The 21,957-nt window shown below is 35.8% G+C and overlaps 1 protein-coding gene across 4 annotated transcripts in view; it reads right to left on the reverse strand.

Annotated features, from left to right (window-relative positions):
• Nucleotides 1–21,957, reverse strand: part of DPP10 (dipeptidyl peptidase like 10) — an 802,065-nt gene that overhangs the window by 81,773 nt on the left and 698,335 nt on the right. For all 4 annotated transcript variants that reach the window (XM_058548842.1, XM_058548839.1, XM_058548841.1 and 1 more), the window contains 3 exons: nt 20,766–20,920; nt 14,339–14,436; nt 6,602–6,725 (listed from right to left, as the gene is read on the reverse strand). In XM_058548842.1, coding sequence (XP_058404825.1) covers nt 6,602–6,725; nt 14,339–14,436; nt 20,766–20,920 — 377 coding nt within the window. The remainder of the gene's footprint in view (nt 1–6,601; nt 6,726–14,338; nt 14,437–20,765; nt 20,921–21,957) is intronic.

The raw sequence follows: 21,957 nt of genomic DNA on the forward strand, positions 1-21,957 counted from the left end.
CTGTTGAACCAATGAATTGCTTAATTTCCAAGTGTTTGTGAATTTTCCAATTCTCCTCCAGTTATTGATGTCTAGTTTCATACTATTGTGGTCAGAGAAGATACATGGTATGATTTCAATCGTCTTCAATTTGTTAAGATTTGTTTTGTCGCATATAACATATGACCTATCCTAGAAACAGTTCCATATGTGTTTGAGAAGAATGCGTATTCTGCTGCTGTAGGGTGGAATGTTCTGTTTATGTCTGTTAGGTCCATTTGGTTTATAGTGTTGTTAAAATGAACTGTTTCTTTAATTCTCCCTCTGGATGCTCTACCTATTGTTGAGACCATCGAAGTCTCCCAACTATTATTGTATTGCTGTTTATTTCTCCTTTTAGTTCTGATAGTATTTGCTTTATATATTTAGGTGCTCTGGTGCTCGGTGCATAATATTTACAACTGTTATATCTTCTTGATGGATTGACCTCTTTATCTTTATATAGTGACCTTTTTTGTCTCTTATTGCCATTTTTAGCTTAAAGTCTATTTTGTCTGATATAAGTACAGTTTCCCTGCTTTCTTTGTTTACTATTTGCTTGAAATATCTTTTTTCATCCCTTCACTCTCAGTCCACATATTGTTGGATCTTGTTTTTTTCCATCCATTCAGCTATTCTATTTCTTTCTTTCTTTTTTTTTTTTTGTGAGGAAGATTGGCCCTGAGCTAACATCCATTGCCAATCTCCCTCTTTTTCCTTGAGGAAGATTGTCCCTGAGCTAACATCAGTGCCAATCTTCCTCCATTTTGTATGTGGGATGCCGCCACAGCATAGCTTGATGAGCAGTGTGCAGGTCCAAGTCCAGGATCCAAACCCACAAACCCAGGGCCACCAAAGAGTAGCGTGCAAACTTAACCACTATACCATTGGGCTGGCCCCATTCTATTTCTTTTGATTGGAGAATTTAATACATTTCCATTTAAGGAGTTACTATTGTCATTTTTTTAATTGTTCTCTGACTGTTTTATAGATCTATTGTTCCTTGCTTCTTGTCTTGCTGTCTTCTTTTGTGATTTGATGAATTTTTGTAGTGGTATGCTTTGACTCCTTTTTTATAATCTCTTATGTAACTGCTACAGGTTTTTCATTTGTGGTTACCATGAGGTTTACATAAAATATCTTATATTTACAACATTGACTTTTAAGCTGATAAAAATTTAACTTCAATAGGTCTCTGTTTCTTTAGGCTCAGTTACTGGAGCTGTATTAATTTCCTTTGGTGGTGTCATGCTTATCTGACTATTTTGCAATCCTTGTTCCTTACATTGGTATCTGGGCATTTGAGCAAGGGGTCTCCTCTTCCAAACTTTACAGGTTTGGTTTGGCAGAGACAGTCCTTCACTAGTCAGGGGTTCTAGACAGGTCAGCAGGTCAGCTGGTAGGGTCCTTAAGAAGGTGGGGCTTGCTACTGGGGTCTATTTTTGGGTGAAACTTCTGCCTGAGCTCTGAGGTGGGGGAGGGTGCCATTGACAGAGAATAGTTAGGACTGGCTTGGTTCTTTGCCCAAGCATGGCTATAGAATAGGCTCCACTATTTCCTGGATTCTCTGTTCAGGCTTCTTAGTTGGGTGGGACTGTGTAGCAACTTCAGCAGTAGGCAGGACTATGAATTAGCTTCCCTACCTGAGCAGGGTGGCAGAATGGGCCCCAAGCCCAGCACAGCTCATTGTTTGGGGACTGAATCAGGCAGAACTGCACACTGAGTTCCTTGGCAAGATGGGCCACCAAATTTGCTCTGCAGATGGGCAGAGCCACTGGCCAGGCTCTCTACTCAAGAGCCACTGTTAGTGAGGATGTAGGATGAGTTACACAGCATCCTGGATGCTCTGGTTAGGTTTCCTGTTTGGGCTCTGGTTAGGTTTCCTGTTTGGGCAGCCCTGGAGGCAGTGTATTCAGCAGTGAGTGGGGCCATCATTTTCCCTGCCTGGGTGGGGCCACAGAACAGGCCCCAAGGTTGGCAAGGCTTTTCATTTAAAGACTGAATCAAGACAAACTACACACCAAGCTCCTTGGCCAGACGGAGATGTTGGATTTGTTCTGCCGAAGGGGAAAGCCACTGGCTGGGCTCTCTGCTCAAGTGTTGCTGGAATACGCAGCTTCCTGGGTGATCTGGCCAGCTTTCCTGGTGGGGCAGTGCTGATGGCTGTACTCAGCAGTAGGCAGGGCTATCGATTAGCTTCCTTGCCTGGGCAGGGCTGCAGAACAGGCTCCAGTGCTGGCCAGGCTCACCTTTGGGGTCTTGTCTCTGGCAGACTACATATTTAGTTCTCTGACCACATGGGGCCACTGTCAATGGCAAAGCTACTGGTTTGAATTTCCACTCTGGTACCACTGGAGGATGAACTCTGTCTGCCAAGATCAAGCACTGGTTGCTATAAGCTCTGTCCTCCTTCTCCATCACAATCTGATCTCCCGTGGATAAACCTGGCAGATTTCCTCCATGATCCAGGATGTGAGACCCTAGTGGGCCTCCCAGGAAGCGACCCACAATGCTGGGGGAGCTGGATGGTCATCTTGGGTTTTCTTTTTCTCACTGGAGAAACTGTTGGTCCTCTTGTTGTGGCACTGTGCTGGCCTGGGGGAGGGGCAACGTGGTCAGAGTGTACCTGCTCCTCTTACCCTTCTAATGGGATTCTTCTCAGTCTCTGTGGTCTAGAGGATGCTTCAGTTTCATTCCGGAGTTCTAGGCTTTTCACAATGGTGTCTTGTCTATGAATAGTTGCTAGCTGGTCTTCTTGTGAGAGATCTGAAGCCTGGAATGACCTATGTTGCCATCTTGTCACTGCTTTTATTTCTTAAATTGCTGATAGAACTCATCGTGGAAGCCACTGGATCCTGGTTTTTTTTTTGTGGGAAGATTTCTAATTATGAATTCAATTTCCCCAATTGGTATAGAATTATTCAAGTGTTCTTTCTCTTCATACTTTAGTTTTGGTATTTGTGTCTTTCAAAGAATTTTTTCATGTCTACTTGAGAATTTATTGGCATACTACTCCCTTACTAACATTTAAATAACTATAAACTCTACAGCAATGTCCCCTGTCATTCTTGATATTGGTGATTGGAGGGGTTTTTTTTTCTTCATTAGTATAAATAAGGATTTATCAATTTTATTTATCTTTTAAAGAAATAATTTTTGCCTTCATTGATTTTCTCTATAGATTGTTTCGTGTTTTATTAATTTGTGCTCTTATTTTTATTTCATTCCTTCTAATTACTTTGAGTTAAATTTGCACTTCTTTCTCTAGCTTTATAATTTAGAGATTTATCATTGATTTAATACCTTTTTTCTTTTTCTAATATTAAGCATTTAAAGATATAAATTTCATTTTAAGCACCATTTTGCTTCATCCATATATTTTGACATGTTATATTTTCATTACGTGTGAGTTTAACATAGTTTTTAATTTCTCTCAAGACTTGTTCTTTGACTTATGAGTAATTTAGGAGCATTTTTATTCTCCAAATATTTGTTGATTTCCCAAATATCTTTTAGTTACCGATTTCTAATTTAATTCCCTTGTGGTCAAATAATATATTCTGCTTGATTTCAATTTTTTGTACTTTTAGACTTGGGAATATCCCCTTTGCACTTCAAAAGATTGTTTATTTTGAAGTTGTTGGATGAAATGTCTTCTAAATATCAGTTTAGTTAAGTTGTTGATAGTATTGCCCAAATCTTTTGTATTCTTACTGATTTTTTGATTACTTATTTCATCAAGTACATTAAAAAGAACACTTAAGTCTCCAAGTATAATTGTTTCTATTTCTTCCTTAATTTTGTCAGCTCTCACTTATGCTTTTGCTTAAGTATTCTGAAGCTTTACTATTAGATGCATGGGTATTTAGAATTGTTATATCTTCCTAACCAATAGATACTGTATCTTTATGAAATGGCTCTATTAATATCTCTACTATATATTGCTTTAGTTTGTTTATCAATTACCTTTTAGAAAAATTAAAAACTAGAAAGTATTTTATTTTACTCACATAGCATTTGTGGTACCTTTCTTTCCTTCCTTTAGTCTGAGTTTTCATCTGTCATTTCTTTCAGTATGAATAATTTCATTTCAGGTGTGTGATACATTATCTTAGTTTTCATTTATCTAAAAATATTTTTTGTCTTCATTTTTGAAATATATTTTCACAGGATATAGACTTCTAGTTTGACATTGTATTCCTTTCTGTCCTTTAAAAATGTCCTTCCATTGTTTTCTGGCTTACATTGTTTCTGATGAGACACAGACTGTAATTCTCATCATTACATTCTCCTATGTAATTTATTTTTCTCTCAGCCTTCTTAAAATTTTTTCTCTTAATCTTTGATTTGCAATAATTTGAGTATTATGTGCCTAGGTATTTTTTCTTTGTCTTTATCCTATTTTAGATTTGCTAACTTCTTGGATATATGGGTTAATGGTTTTGCATCAAATTTGGGATATTTTAAGTCATTATTTTGTAACGTTTTCCTGCCTCAATATCTCAAACCTTGTCTTCTGTGAACATAAGTTCACATATATACTGGTTCATGTTATTCTACAGGTAATTGAGGCTTTTATAAATTTTTCCCCCTCAGGACTTCAATTTGGATTGTTTCTATTTCCCTGACTACAACAGTGTCCAATTTGTTGTTAAGCCCATCCAACTTTTCATTTCAGAGACTCTATTTTTCAGTTTCTGAAATTACATTGTTTTGTGTTTATAATTTATATTTATTTACTAAAATTTCTCATCTCTTTCTTAATTAGAGCCAGCCTTTTCTTTGCCTGTTAAATATCTTTCTAATAGCTTTAAAGAAAATTCTGTGTCTGTTAATTATTATATCTCTACGCTGTGTAAGTTTTCTTCTATGGACTATTTTTGGGGATGTAAGTGGGTTATATTTTCTATATCTCTACATATATAGTATGTTCTTTTTTTTTTTTTTTTTTTGTGAGGAGGACCAGCTCTGAGCTAACATCCGATGCCAATCCTCTTCTTTTTTCTTGAGGAAAATTGGCCCTGGCTAACATCCCTGTCCATCTTCCTCTACTTTATATGGGACGCCGCCACAGCATGGCTTGACAAGTGGTGTATTGGTGCACGCCCCGGGTCCAAACCTGCGAACTCCAGACTACCGCAGCAGGGCGCACTCACTTAACCACTGTGCCACTGGGCTGGCCCCCTACATATATAGTATGTTTTGATTATTGATTGATATAATAAATGCTACATTTTTGAGAGTTAATTTTTTAATTTTTCTTTTAAAAAAGTAAACTTTCTTCTTGCAGGCAGCTAATTTACAAGCAGATGAACTGGATTCCTTCAAGGTTTGATTTAAAGGTTTATTTGAAGGAGCCTAGAACAGCTCTATTTCTAATACAATTTTTTTCCGGGCTCTGAGCTGAATTCACAGGATTTTCAGTGAGAGCACTCTATTTTTGCAATGCAGAACTCCAAAGTCTCCAAGCTTTATGCAACCCACAGATTCTCTGTTTGCTTCTCTCTCTCTGTGGCATGTCCAGTACTTGCACAGCTAAGCATTGAGTTAAACCCTTAAGAGGTCCTGTATATAGATTGCTGAGATTCTTCTCTTTATAGCTCCAAATCCTGTAGTACTTGTGCTGCAAATTTCAGCCCACAATAGCCTCAAATCCTGATTCTTGCTGCCTTCTTGGATTAGTGGTACCACTGTGCTTTTCTTGGGCTCCGACTCCTTGCACTGTGGTCTCAAAAATATCACCAATAGGAAGTCACAAATAGGCTCATCTTGTGCATTTACTTTATTTCATCATTTATGTCCTGATCCTTCTGTTTTCCAACATCTGAAGATAGTTGTTTAATATGTTTTGTACAGTTTTATAGTTGATTATAGCAGAGATGCTCGTCTAGTAACATTTATTCCATCTTGTCCAGAAGCAGAAGTTTTAAAATTCTGTTGTTAAATAATCGAGACTCCTTTACCAAGTACCAAGTATATAATATAACAATGTAAACTTATTACAGTATTTCCTCTACTAAGAACCTTAAAAATGGCATATATAGAATTTATTGCAGAGTTTATAAAAACCGGTTATAGAAATCAAAATACAACCTGCTTTCAAAACACAGTGGTTCAGGAACCAATTTTTTCTTACTGTTTTTACTTAATTTAAGGACTGAGACGCAGTTTGTTATTTTAGAAGACTGATCTGAACTACAGAAAAAAAATTGAACTTTTGGAATGTGTTTAAAGAAGATAGGAAAGAAGCATTCCATATCCACAAGTTAATCAAAGTCAAAATACGTAGAGCAAGCTCACGTTTTAGAATATAATTAACGTGGCTTGGATTACCTTCTGTAATACATAAGAATTCATTTTTTTAAAGCTCAATTTGTTTTCTTCTGTTTATCTTCTATATTCTTACTTCAAAGTTTGGAAGCTTTATGGATTGAAGTATATACTCCTAACATAATGACTCTTTTTCTACTACCTTTGGAAGTTAAATATCAAAGTCTTTGCACAAAAGATTGCCTGACTTCCCTTTGAAAGGTAGCATAAACTACTTCATTTTAAGCATAAAAAGAAAGTAAATTATACTCACTCTACTGCAAGCACCAGTAGTGGTCTCACAGACTGTGAGGACGGAGATATTCTGAGGTCGATTTAACCATCTGACCACCGTCTTGGTATTGCTTACCCATTTAACCATTGTGATATAGTATTCTCTAGTTTGGAAACAAAATTAAAATTTACATTTTAATGTAAATTTTGCAGACATAGAACCTGTATAGTACCAATAACATACACTTGTTATTTTACATGCAAGAATAAATGAAAAACTCTTAGGATGTCACATCATATTAATTTCTACTTATGTATATACACACACCTGTTTTTTCAAATATAAACACAAATATATGTGTATGTATATATGTAAAACACATGCAAATATACATACATATACAAATATACAAAAAATTTGAGAATAAATTTGAAAGTGAATAATTTCCCAGAAAGAGGATTCTTGGAAAAATAAAAATAATCAAGATGCTGGATATTTATGAATAATTTGTTATTTTCTATTAATTAGTACTAACACGTGCAAAATAAGTATAAATTTCCTAAGCGTACTCTATTTTACATATTTAAAAATACATTCAATAATCAATTAAAAGGCAAAGTTTATTCTAGACAATATTTATGTCTTATGCATGACTTCCATGTTATTTCACTTCACCCAAAGGGACTTCTGCTACAGAGCTATGAATGGTTTGTTTTTGTGTTTGTCAGTTGTGGGCCAAGGGCCAGTCTCAATCTTATTAACAATATTTTTTTAAATCTTATTTATTTGGAGATCATTTAAAACAAAGAAGGAATTAAACTGAAGGAAACGAGGGGCTACTGAGTTTTTGGTATAGTAAGGATGCTAATTAATGGGCCTATGATGTCCCCAGGCTGCTTGTAGATTGGGAAAGTTTATATTTTTTCTTTATAGTTTTTATTTCTTTCATTGTAGATTCTATGTTTGGAAATTTACATAATATATCACAAGCCCCCACCCCGACCCACACAGGGCAAAATGTATTTATCAATTTCGATTCACTTTATGATAAAAAGAGAAAACAATGTCTCAACAAATTTGCCCAGTTTTGGAATAGATGAAATGCTTTAGAAATGGCTTGAAAAACACCATCCCTGAGTATTGTCTTAAAATTAATTCACCCAGTTTTTATGTGACTTAGAGAAAATCACCTACGGAAGAAGAACTTTGTGATACAAAGCACCTGTCCTTAGACACATCTGGGTTAGACATTCAGCTACATGAATCTCACATTTCTAACATGACTGAGTAGCCACCACTTCCTCTAGGAAACCCGGTAGCCTGTCAAAGTGAAGATGTCAGTAGAAGGGCAAGCATAGCTTCTCATACAGTCATCCTGCCATATTTTCTTCAACAATGTTATCTAGACATCTGGCAGCTTTCACAACCAGCTGAGTCCCACTTGACAATTTCCTAGAAACTCAGTGAAAATCATAGCATAAAGTTCTCTAAACAGAGTTAACAAGGCAGCTGTGAATCAAATATGCAACTGGTTTAGGATTAATCTTTGGCCAAATCAATGAGCCTCTTGATTCTTCAAAGAACAGTGTCCTGTTCACTTTCACAGTGTTTTGTTTAAGCTGATTTATTTTGCATTCTTATCATATTTGGCAGTATGAATAGTAAAAAGAAGAAAATACAGGTATTAACCATCAATAGATTTGTCTAGAGGATTAGCGTGGATAAAAATGATAGTGAGTACTATAATTAATCTGGAAAAAAGTGTTGAATTCTGACAATACACATTTTTGATAAATTGGTATAAATGTTGTTCAAAATTGAAGTAAAACATAATTTGATTATTGTAAACAACTGACCAAAGACTGCAAAATTATGTAGGTCATAGTTATGGAAAAAATCTAGATAGATCTGGTATACAGAAGATTTTCAATCCCAATCAGAAATTTGTCTCAATTAGCTAAAATGAGAAATACTATATTTGTTCTAAGTGAGACGAAAAACTAATCTGAATGATTTTTAAAATAAATAACAACAACAGCAACATCAAATAGAATATAAATACTCATCTTGAGTGTTTTCCCTTTCAAAGTAGCCCTCAAGTAAAATGTTGTAAGAACATCTTCTTTGCAATGCCTTTACAGACATTGACACATTTATTACCTATGATGGAAAATCTTGACTTTTAAAAAGTATTTTATATTTGAAAACAATTAAAATTCAATCAGGCAAATCTGGTGAATAAATGATCTTTTATAGGGAATACCAACTCAGGTGTAAAATGAAGTCAAAAATCATTAATTTATAGTCATACCACATACATTTGACTAAATAATGTGATTATTTTGTGTTTGTGCATAATGTATTTTACGTTCATAAGCAAAATTTAGTCTTATATGAAATATCTTAGTATATATCTTATTTATAAGAATGAGAGTTCTTCCCAAAATTGAATTTGTAAAGTCTTTCAAGGGTAATTTCAAATCGTTGAAATTTCCATGATAAAGTGTTGAAAATATCCAAAATGAAAGTTAAAGTACAGCCTGACACATAAAAAGGGAAGAAGGATACATTCACTAACTAAATCACATCCTGTATTGTTTCTCTGTTCCAGGATCCTAGGCGCACATCTCCTTATGATTCATATTTATTCAGTTTGCTCATAAGTATTCAGGTTTCCTCTGAATGAGGGAGTGGGGAAGTGCCCTTACCTGGAAATGTCCCACTCCTTGGCCTGCCTGCTGCAGATGTGGCTGTCCTCCTGGAACTCCATCTCATGAACACATTAGATCTGGTGTTCCATGACCAGTGGCCAGCGAAAGTGTCCCTTCCTTATAACTGGCTTTCCTGCTTGTTCCTAGTCTCCATGGCTCTGGATTACCCAGGAAGTCCTCGAGGATCTGGTCCTCTTGAGCCACAGAGACAGAGACAAGCGGGTTAGAAGGATTGCACTCAAGAAAGACTTTCTATTAGCTGGGTGGTCTGGCACATGAGATCTAATTGTTCACAAGGCTATGTGGAATGGAGGTCTCAGCATCACCAGCAGATAGGTATGTTAGCAGTTACACTTGTGTTTTCACTGGCTTCCTGTCCAATCACTACTCTTTGTTCACAACAATTTTTGCACACATATAGTTACTCTGAGCTCATTCTCTTCCAGATATCTTCCGCTAAGTGTATTGTGATGGCATCCATGATGAACTCATAGCTAGTGTTCTCCAAAGACCTCTGTTAACAACTCTGCATTACTTGTAAGAAGGGTCATTTAGGACATTCCCATGAACACAGATAAATTTGTTAATTAGATTTTATTAGAAGGCACAGATATTCCTTGGCAGAATAAGAGATGTAGACTAGACATATTTCAATGAAATAGGCAGAAGAAGCACAGCAGTGTCAAGCCCAGAGTGACAGGGGCAATATGACAATGTTGCATCAAGGATACAGGCTGAGAACAATGGATCACAAAGGGTGGATGACTAAAGAAAGATATATAAAATAATGTCAAAGACACAGAGTAAGGAGAAACCAAAGACAAATCACTACCTCTACTCCTCAGCCTGGAGAAGTATGAGCACAAAGGATACTCACTTCCCCAAAACAATATGACAATTGCCTGGCTATGAAAAAATCTGCATAATTCATTATCATTAAAAAAATCTTTCCTCTAGAACTTAACTATGTATTTTTAAGTTCATATCTAAGTTTTCCAGTAAAGGTAATGAATGCTTGCAATACCTTAGACTCATAGTGTAACAGTTTGCAAAATGTTCCTTCTCCCTAAAATGAGATGAGTCATCTAATTCCCACTAGGTCTGGGGATATTCAAAAAGGGCCATTATCTTAGTTCCTACCTTGCTACATTCTGAAGAATCAACACAGACCATAATTTGAATAAAGATAAGAATGGCAAATAAAAGTTGCATTCATAATCTGAACTTGTTTGATGAAGGATCTTTGGCTGAATCATGAATATATTTTTTTTCAAATGAAGGGGATGTGGAAGAAGGAATTAGGAAAGAAATCATGCCTTTCTCCAAGTTAGTTATCTTATTCTTTTAATTTGTTTTTAAAAGAATATAAATGAATTGAAATTTACTTTACAGGCTTTGGCTAGAGTATAAGTATCTGATTGAACGGAAGTTCTACCAAATATGAGACTAGTTTGGGGATCTTTATCTATTATAATTATGAACACGAGTTGTTATAAATAAATAAATCAACCAATCAAATAAACAATCAACAGACTGAAACAAATGACTAACATCTTCAAATTCAGAACAAATCTTGTTCTCTAGTATGAGGGTCAGGGAATACAGTTTATAAAGTAGCTCAAGTCATAAGAGAATATTTTTCTATATTTATCTTATTAATCTTCCTTCCTGTACAGTCATGCACTGCTTAACAATGTTTTGGTCATTGAAGAACCATGTAAACAACGGTGGTCCCATAGGATTGGTACCATATAGCCTAGGTGTGTAGTAGGCTATACCTTCTAGGTTTGTGTAAGTACACTCTATGATCGCACATTGATGAAATTACTCAATGATGCATTTCTCAAAACATATCCCCGTCATTAAGTGATGCATGACTGTGGTTACATGATCTACAATGCACATGAGAAAAATATAACAGGTTTTCAGGAGAAGCACAAATATTACTTAGATAAATCATAGATGTGTGTTTGTGTGTGTATAGAGAGACAGAGACAGAAGATTGAAAGACACACACACACACACACACACACACACACACATACACAAGAAAGAGACAAAAACAGAACCAGAAACAGAGACACAATGCTTCTCACATGGCTTCAGAAAAATCAACAGGAGGTCTTGTGGACATCTCCAACACATCCCAAAGGAATAACAATGATATATTTCTTAAGGCAAATATTATCCTTAAATTATTTGTGTTGAATATTCTCCATTTGCCGGCTCCATTCTTCAACTCGCCTCCCAGCAGTTTCTAGAGGCCGGACTCTACAATGAGGCTACTTCACCAAAAGGAGGCCTCTGCAGGAACTCAGAGCTTGAGAGGAGAGAGCTCAAGGTATTGATTCCCAGGACCCACTCCCTACTAGGGCATGGTTTGGCAATGACTGAATTGCTCTATTTGTGGACAGGTCATACTGGTCCATTCTGTTGTTCAGCTACAAGCCTCTTCAGGTTTTGTAAGTGAGCGTGCCCCTTGCTCCTTCAGTCCTCAGTCAGTAATAGCTTTCTGCTGTTGCAAACTCTATGTTGCTTTTCCATCCCTTGTGAGTGCACACTTAATCCTGCCCACACCTTTGTTAATAGTCCCTTAACTAACGGCATTTCAATTACCCCTCTTGAGTGTGTCATCTCTTTAATTTCCAGGACACTGACCAATAAATTATGAAATATTATATGCTCTTTTAGATCTCAAGCATCTATCTAACTAGAGAGAGCACAACAGTTTTCCAGCAAATTTCCATATGGTTAAAGTACTAAGCATTAAATATTAGAGATACGGATAATCCTAAAATAAAATCAAGGAAAAAAAAGAGTTTAGCTTCCATCTGATGTGCAGCTATATGAATGCAGCTTTCTTTGATTCACACCATAGCTATTTCTATTTTTTTCATGTTTGTATGTTTCTGGACCTATGCAGATAATACCTGTGCTCAGAGTTGCTAAATGCACATGATATAAAATTCATTGATTATCCTTCTTTTCTGTGAACTGGACTAAAGCTTTCACCAGGAACAAATGAGGGAGGAAATGTATTGCTGTAAAACTGAAGCATGGGGAATATTTCAAAATATCAGTTTTGAAGTAAACTTTGCTCCTGAGTTTTCCAAAAAAAGAGTAAGTCATACACTTTGGTGCATTTCACATACCACAGTTGGCACTTACATAAGACCACAAGGCAGAAGAAGCAAATTGTCCGGTACATTGTGTAGATAAAGTATTACACGACTTTCTCCAAATTGTGGACCAAGTTCATTGCTAAACCAACACACCTGTATTACATTTAGGGACTTTTTCTTTATAGGAGTCTTCCTTACTCTCAGTGGAATCCATTATATTATTCTGCGTACTGGACTTCCAACACCCAATGATATGTGATATCTTTTTGCAATGAGCGACTAATTTTATCATATTTCAACTATTAAAGAGATACATACTTAACTAATACTATAATAAATGACAATTGATTCTGTCTTTAGAAATTTTTGTATTTGATGACAGTCTGCTATATATTAACTGTTGAACTCATTAGAAATCCTTTTTGGTAACAAAATCAAGGTCAGGAATCACTACCTTCTGTTAGAAAGAAACCGAGATATTGTAAAATGGACCTCCATTTAAAAGATTTTAAAAAATTGATGAAAATTAGAAATTGTTATTTCAAGATTAGGGTATTCAGGCCCAGAGAGAAGTAAAGTGACTTGTCCAAGGTCACGTAATGAAATGGTAGTAGAGATATGATTCAAACATTCTAGTCTAGTGCCCTTTCCTGTTAATTCTGAGCATGGAAAAAATCAGGGAAAAAGATAAGAGCTAAGGACCACATAAAGTATCAATAGTTTCCATAATTGCTTTATTTGTGACTAAATCTTTCAGGGCTGGCAGAACGAGTGCAGATACTGCATTATATATGTCAATTCTGATGTCCCTTAAGGTCTTCCATCACAACCGGGGAGAAATGTTCTGTCGCTTGAAACAGGCTCTACCTCATTTTCTATCTCTGCTATCAACTAACCCTGAGGTTCTATCTCAAACATTTTTTTCTCTCTGGGCCTCATCTTTTCCATCAATAAAAGGAGCAGTTTACATTAGGTAGTCAATGGAGGCTCTTCCACTGTAAGCAGTCCATATATTTTTATTACTTTGTCAAGAAGGAAAAATTTCCACACATTGCAGGCTGCACTATCTGTGAAAATCTCCCACTGTGATGAAATTTTCCCAAATATATCAACGAAACAACATATGAGTGAGATTTCTATTTGTTTTGGTCACCTTGTGTTGATTGCTTACGTCATCAAAACAAATGTTGAGCTTAGCCCCATATCATTCAATATAGTGTGAAACTATTTTCTTAAATGAGCTGCCTATCTCATGTCCAGGACTGCTGTAAATTTTCAAAGGGCTGTAATAGTTGAAAGAATCACCCTTGAAGTTTGACACCACTCTGAATTTCAAAATCCACATGGTTTTTTGATTAGTTGTTCATTACTGGAGATTTTGCCAATATTAAAATTATGTTTCGGACACACAAAATGTGTTTCTTTTGTCCCCACTCAAACTTCTTTGATAAGAAGGCTTCTTATATAGGATATTTTAAAACAAAATCTCATTAAAGTTCCCTGCCTGGGGAAGTTAACGAGGGAATCATTGGCAAGATGCGGAGAGAAAGTTGGGAAAACTTCACAAATTTTAGGAAGATTGTAGTCTTTTAAAGAGGACCATTCAAAAAAATGGAGTGACTATTTTCAGGCAGAAAATTCAACGGAAAATTATCCTTTGCCCCCATCTCTCTGTCACATCTCCTGCAAAAGGTCCAGTTCTCAGTATCAGTACATTAGTCATTTTGTGGTGCTGCTGATCACCTTGAAAATTTAAATGGTTCCTAGGAACAACAAGACATCCAGAATGAGTTCACTCCTTCACTAATGTAGGCAACCTCAGCTTTACTTTCAAGTGGATTTGTTGAGCTAATCACATCTCACATCTCTCTCTAAATTGCAACTAAGGGATAATTGGAGTTAAAATATCTATTTCCTGTAAAAGTGAAATTGAAGTTGCATACCTTGATTTAAAGCTGTCGGGTGGCATGAGTTCCAATGTATGAGTCGGTCCATATAGGTTTACAACATATAATTTGATTGTTGGGTTCACTTGACCTGCCTTTGAGAAAATGAACGTTGCAATGCAATTACACTAAGCACTAGAATATATTGAGAAAAAAAGAAAATGCATTTCGATTCTTTTACAATTTTGTGTTAGACTGGGGAAAAAAGTTTAACTTCTCTGAAGCAGAAATGATTTTAAATTCAACAACTTGATTGCTTTCAATTGTTTTTGTAGATTGCTGCTTCTCAAGCACTTTAGTCAGACAATTAAAGGTGATAGAAAATCATGATGACTTTATTCATTAGGCAGCGCTACAGTTTTCTTTCCCCAGAATGACACCAGAAGGGCTGGCTTTACAAAACAACTAGTATATCAAGCAGCTACTCACATTATAGGATATAAATGCAATGGAAATAGAGTTTGGCTAATTAAAAAATAAAAAAGAAGAAGAAATAAGAAAAAAAATCAACCCAATTCAGGTGCCACACACTTAAAATTTCACAATACTTAATGTTCTCCACTGCATTAATCATCCTAGGCTTTCTTTTAAATTTTAATGAATACTAGATACGGTGTAAGTGATCCTTGGGAGGTGGGCCATGAAGTGGACTGCCCTCACTAAGTTCCTGGCATGAAGAGTAGAAAGATAGTAGTAAGAACATGTAATTTGAACTTAGTAAATCAAAATTTATGAAATAACAACTAGCCTGTATAGCAGTTAATATGTTTTTGGCTCATAGTATGTGTTACAGGCATTGCATGAACTATATTGTTAAATGTTTCTACTGCAGTCCTAAGATATAATTAAAACAATTTTCCAGATGAAAATGGAGAAGCTAAGCAAACTGTGCAAGATGAAATATCCAATAATTGAGGGAGCCAGTATTTAAACCCGGGATGCTCTTAACTACTGTAGTTTTGCTTCAGTTCATTCCTAGGCAATGGCCTCCAAAGTTTTTCTAAATATACTGTGAACTCTTAGGGGGCAGAAATGGAAACTTTCACACTGTATCTCAAGGAGTTTGAATGAATGAATGAAAGAATGTTTATGTGATAAATGATTTACAGAATCAGTTGACTCCTTGTGGCTCAAGGTGTTTCTAAATAATACACTGGTATCATTGTGGTGTGGCTGATGCTTTAAGAGAGGACTATATGAGACATACAAAAGAGAACAAGGAAATTAAAAGTGAGTTGAATTAAAAGACCTGACAAAAATCTAGATAATGATAAAACTGATTTAAAAATGACAAAGAAAGATCCATGTTTAAGGAATTGGCATTGATAAAACCCAGAGTTCAATCAGGACCAGAAGCAACATAATAAACTCCATCAATAGTCAGTAATAGCTCCCCATGACCTGTTTTCTTAGGTTATTAAAAATGGCTAGCACAGAGAGGAGGGAAGAGGGATGAATGGGCAGAGCACAGAGGATTTTTAAGGCTGTCAAAAATACTCTGTATGATACTATAATGCGTTTGTCCAAACCCATAGAATGTAAACACAAAGAATGAACTGTAGTGCAAACTATGGACTTTGGTTGATTATGAGGTGTCAATGTAGGTTCATCAATTGTAACAAATATATGATTCTGGTGGAGGATGGCGATAATGGGGGAGGCTATGCATGTGTGGGGGCAGGAGGCATGTGGGAAATCTCTGTACCTTTTTCTCAATTTTGCTGTGAACCTTAAAATGCACTAAAAAATAAAGTTAATAAAAAAAAAATGACTAGCACATCTATGGAAGTGCATCACACACAGTCAGAGATTTTGAGCCAATGAAAGGAGTCCGACAGGCTTTCACTACAGAAATGCAGTGGATCTTAAGAGAGATTATAAAAATGTTCATAGAGTAAAGGCTTCCTGGAAGCTAAGCTATGAGCTTGACTCACAGAGAAGGCTCTGGTGTCAGATTTTGTAAAGCTTTTCATCGCTCTAAAACCTGCAAGTGCCTGAGCACATTTGTCTCGGGCTATTTAGCCTTCTACTACTACGTGTAGTAGAAGGCTACTTTTACTTTCACATCACTCTTGTTTTAATTTAATTGCCATGTTCCACCCTGAAAATATTCGCTTTATCTATATTTTTTTTTAGTCTAACCATTTCTCTAACTGGATCAGGTATGTTAAAATTTAGAGCTGGGACGTAGTATTTAGTAGTGCCATTCAAAGTGTTCTTTGAGAAGCAGCATCATTTGGAACCTTAGAAACACAAATTCACGGGCCCCACTCAGACCTACATTCAGATTCAGAATCATTCTGCATGTGGGCCTAAGAATCTGTGTTTTAACAAGATTCCCAGGTTAACTATAATTAGTATGCAAATTTTGGTAACACACTGATATTTATATACATTTATGGTACAGCTAAGTGGTTATCAAAGGTTAACCTGCACCAGAATCCCCCAGCGGGCCCGGAGGGTTTATTTAACCACTGATTGCTGAGCCCCACCTTCAGCTTTTCTAATGTCTAGATGTGACGTCAGAATTTGTGTTTCTAACAATTTCCCAGATGAGGCTGACACCGCTGGCAAAAGGACCACATCTTGAGAACCGGTTTAATTTAATCTGTGACTCAGAGAAACCTCAGTTCAAATTGTAACTGTTATTTACTGGATACAGATCATAGACAGGATGCTAAGGATCCTCAAGTATTATTTTATTTGATTAGCAAAAATGAGACAACACTTCTCTGAGAGTATGTCACAAGTCACAAATATCCCATAGTTTTGTTATATGGACTAACAAAAATGATGATTTATAGAAGTGCCATTATTCATGTCCAATGCACTGTAAGTTGATATGTGTACACCATCACTGATATCCCAATTAGCTTCTACATGAAAACAAATTAAAAGTTGTGCACCCATGTGGTCAGTTTTAGACAAAAACCAAACATCAGGCTGTTTCCAAAATTCAGCTGTTCGGCATTCTATAATCTCAATTAGATTTTTATCTTTCCATGGAGTTCTGAAATTAAGTGCATTTTGCAAGTTCATTTGTACCTTTTAACATTTGAATCATTTCAATAGTTTGCAAATTAGAAGAGTTCATCTATTTGCTTTTTACAGTCTCACTTGCCACAAAGACTGCAAATCCACAAAATCCTTCCTCTATGATTCTGAAACACAATCCTCCAATAATAATTAACCTTATTTTACTGGCAACTAAATTGTCATTAAGTGAGATAATGTTTTAATTAAGAAGATTAACCTGAGGTTAGTGACATAGAACTGTGCATCTTTTTTGTGCTGAATTGCTAATGATAGGGTATTTTATGAGTTCTGAATCAAGCTGAATTAAGTAAAATACAAATATATTTGTTTGGTGTAAGTATTTCATTAGCAAATCTGACCACATTGGGTATTTGCAGCACTCATTTTAATCTAGTTTAATTTGAAGCACAATTTAGTGTGAACTCTATGCATTATTTCAATGTCTAAAGTACCACTTTTTAAAAGTTTATTGCATAAGAACAAATCAAAACAATCCATTTGTTAGTGGAATAACAAATTTTTTTTTAAAACCAGAGTAGAAAATAATGAGACTTTGAAAATTAAAGTAATATACCCAAAATGATACTGAAATTTACTCTAGGAACAAGGACCAAAACCCATACCTAGTTTCTTTGAGTGCTGTTGTCTTAAGTATCTGGGCAGGTATTCCTACTGAAAACCACCTGAAGACTAGGGATTCTTTCTATCGGTTTTGGCCACTAGACTATCTGTCTTTTCTGTACTTTTAATAACAAAGAAATAACAATAAACTCCTCAATGGTAGTCATTAGCACACATTTAGGACTTTCATTATGTATTACATACATCATATATTACACACAGACATATATACACATATATGCATATATGGCAGATGTGAGGCTAAGAATGCTACTCATACACAGCTAGGTAATTAGCAGTAAATGGAGCAAACAGAGCTCCACATATATTTGTTAACTTGACAAAAAGATATTTTGATTCCAGCTGTGTCTTCTAAGATACAAGTTAACCTCTGATGGTTTTATAGAGAGGGACAGAATCAATAAATTTGAGTTATTTCCCTGCTCTTAAAATCACCATGACTTTTATAAAAGGATTTAGCCTTTTAGAAGCTCAGTTTGTCCATCTGTAAAATAAAGGCAATTGTGAAGAGAACCAAATGAGAAAGAAAAAAGTGAGAAGTCTCTTCCTAAACATAAAGTGTATTATTAGCACACTTAATTTATACAATTAATAAATAAATATTATTATGACTTTATGTCTAGCTTTACTATTAAGAAATATTAATTAATTAATAACATTAAATAATAACAAAGTGTCTAGGTTTGTCAACCTAGTATCTTCTAAATTATTGCTGACATATTTAAATTTTCTCAGGTGCTTCTATTTGTCCATTTGTTTGTGTCAGTCTTGTTAAAATTATGAGGCCTAGGAGTGTCCAAGTTCAAGCATCAAGAGTCATAACTGAGAAGGCAACTTGAAGACGCAGCTATTGCATATGGCTCTTCTATGGGAATCCTAAAATTCCCACTCCTCTTGGAGAGTGAATTACAAAAAGTTGTCGCTTCCCTGGGGCTGATTTTATTTCCTTTGTGCAGTGCACAAACTGAACAGTCGTGTCTGAATATCTTGCCTACTGACATGTGCTTCCCACAATATGCCATTAGTCGTTCATTTTGTATTTAAATTGTCAAGTGAACTAACATTACAATAAATACATCAAATGATGTGAGAATTAATATATTTGAGAAGTCTTTTCAGTTTTTCTCTGCAAAAGAATAGGTGCAGGTATGCTGTACAGGCACAAATTATCATCTGTAAAACATGGCTAAATCCATAATTGGAGAAGTCATAAGTACTTTTTTGGAGTACAATAAAAATCTCTTGATGAATATGATTATTTTGTTGTTAGGTCAAATTGCCATTTCCTCCTGAAGAGCACTGAGTATATGTGCCTTCTAATGTATGTCCAGAGAAGACCTCAAAAGTAATATTTCAAAATCATGGAATCAGATTCCTCTCAATTTGTCCAGTACTTTCCCCAGTTACGTTAAGGCACAAATTGAAGGGTATAAAACCTATTGTGCTTGATAAACACAAAGTACAACTCACTAAACGAAAGGCTTCAAAACAGCTTTTAAATGAAAGCAGCAGCCATCTCTTACCTAATTAAGAGCTAAAATGTGTAAAGTGGAATTTAAAAAGTTTTCTATAAGACATCTTTACATGATTAATGCATAGGGGGCTTCAGTTATCATGAGCCTTTTTCTTTGTTACGTAAACATGGGGAAAATAAATTTTAAAAAAGACAACTAAAGTAATTAAAAATGGCATACAATAGAAAAACCAATACACACCAGATGTTTTTGCAACCTGTTCCCAGAGGGCTCGCCCAACATTTGAAGATAGTTTTCTATCCAGGCAGGATTTTCACATTTGCTTCACTCACTAAAACCATTCTATCTATTCTAGTTATGCCTGGCTGCGGCTATTCCCCAGTATTTTATAAAGTATGTTCTAGAGTATGCTCTGCCAAAATAATACTGATAAAATACTGATGTTAATACTAGTACTAATAAATTTTTTATGCTTAGTCTATTCTTTACTGGTGATTCCTTATGTTTAGTGTATTCTTTATTGAGATTCTTTATGCTACGTCTATTCCTTACTGGAGCTTCTTTATGCTTAGTTTATTTTTTATAGGAGATTTATAATACACATTAACATATAGCATATTAAGTGCTCTAAGAAATCACCTAAAAGAAGTCAGATTTTTTTTTTAACTAAGAATTTCTGGTCCAGCCCCAGTGGCCTAGTGGTTAACGTCGGCATGCTCCACTTTGGCGGCCTGGGTTTGCTTCCCGGGAGTGGACCTACACCGCTCATCTGACAGTAGCCATGATGTGGTGGTGGTTCACATACAAAAAGAGGAAGATCGGCAACAGATGTTAGCTCAGGACAAATCTTCCTCAGCAAAAAAAAAAAAAAAAAAAGAATTTCCAACTTTATTCGACCTTGGCCCTTTTTGCTCCTTTATAACACCTATTAACAACTCAAAGACTATACCTTAGAGAAACTCTTGCCCTGGATTCAATGCTGATCCTTATCTCTTCTTCCCCTCTTTTTAGCAGGGAAGGTGAGCATAAACAAGAATGAGATCATCAAAGGGGAAAAAGTACACCAAAAGTGAAAGTTCCCACACCACCGAATCATCTTTACCTCTTCCTACTCGAGCACTGTGTACAGACTACCGCAAGCTTTAAAATGATAAGTCTGTCAACAAGTAAGGGGAGCTTCTTTTTTTCTCCAGACAACTTGTTCACAATACTATCAATCAATTCACGGGTGCACAGAGAGAGGGAACAACTAGCACTTCCACATTACTTACCTTAGGATATGGATACTGCTTTCCTTTGGGATACAGTGCTCCAGTAAACCGAGGGATAACCATGTTAGGCACCAATGAGTCATTTATCATCAGGAAGGCAAGTCTTTCTCCATCTGGTGACCACCAGTGGGCGATGTGAGAATGTAGAAGTTCCTCTAGAATAAATGAGTGTTATTTGAAACCAACTGTAGAGCTGTGGGCTCAGTCACCCACAAACATCTGTCCTTGAAATCTCCATTGTACATATATATTTTCTATACAGTATGTTGGTTTTAATCAACTTCATGGATAATTCTCTATCTGTGAGTTACCGTTTTAACCCCGGGAAAAGCAGATGCAAAGGAAGGAAAGAATGAAGCAATGAAGTCAGGGTTTCATGGACTGTCAGCGACATGAACAGAGATGAAAGCACTATCAGAGTAAGAAGAATAAGAACATTAAAAGAAGATTGAAATGCGGCATAAAACCATATTCATGTCACCATTCATTCATATTTGCATTCAATCATATTTCCATCCTTTCATCATCAAACAAGTTCAATATCCACTAGATTCATTAAACTATTTTAAGCTCTATGGAAATAGAATAAGAAATATACTAGATATCTTTCATGTGACCCCAGACCCACTAACCACTTTTCTGCACCTGCTTTCTGGCCCAGAAAATTAACCTGTATGAACTACATTAAAAGGACTGCCCTGCCCTCTAAAATATGGCCGTTATGATAATTTAGCATGAGATTAGAAGGAGAGTAAAGTCTAATTATTTATTTCCTTGGTTCTATCCCAAAATATCACCTCAAGCTTGCTGTGTGCTTTAAACGATGTCACTACTCCTGTCAATGCAGCCTCCTCTACACAATTTTCTCCTTTTGTATCTGGTAATGGTTCATTTCTGTGGTCATAGGGGTGGTAATAGCTTGGTTGCTACTAGTCTAGATTATAGCTCTGTCTTTTACGGTTCCCCTACACCTTCACCTTTGTAAATGGTCTCTTTGTAAATAAATCCTCTTTAAATTATTGACTGCATGAACTCTTTCATTTTGGGACCCTAACTGATATAGTGATTAATATCCACAGTAGACTCAGAAAAGAGACCCTCAAAATTAGACTTTGAGATTACATTAGAGATATATCTATTATATCTATATCTATATCACCTTTGATGTAATAATAGTCTTTACGGGGGGAAT

This window comes from Diceros bicornis, chromosome 10 (genome assembly GCF_020826845.1).
Source record: "Diceros bicornis minor isolate mBicDic1 chromosome 10, mDicBic1.mat.cur, whole genome shotgun sequence".
Lineage (NCBI taxonomy): Eukaryota > Metazoa > Chordata > Mammalia > Perissodactyla > Rhinocerotidae > Diceros > Diceros bicornis.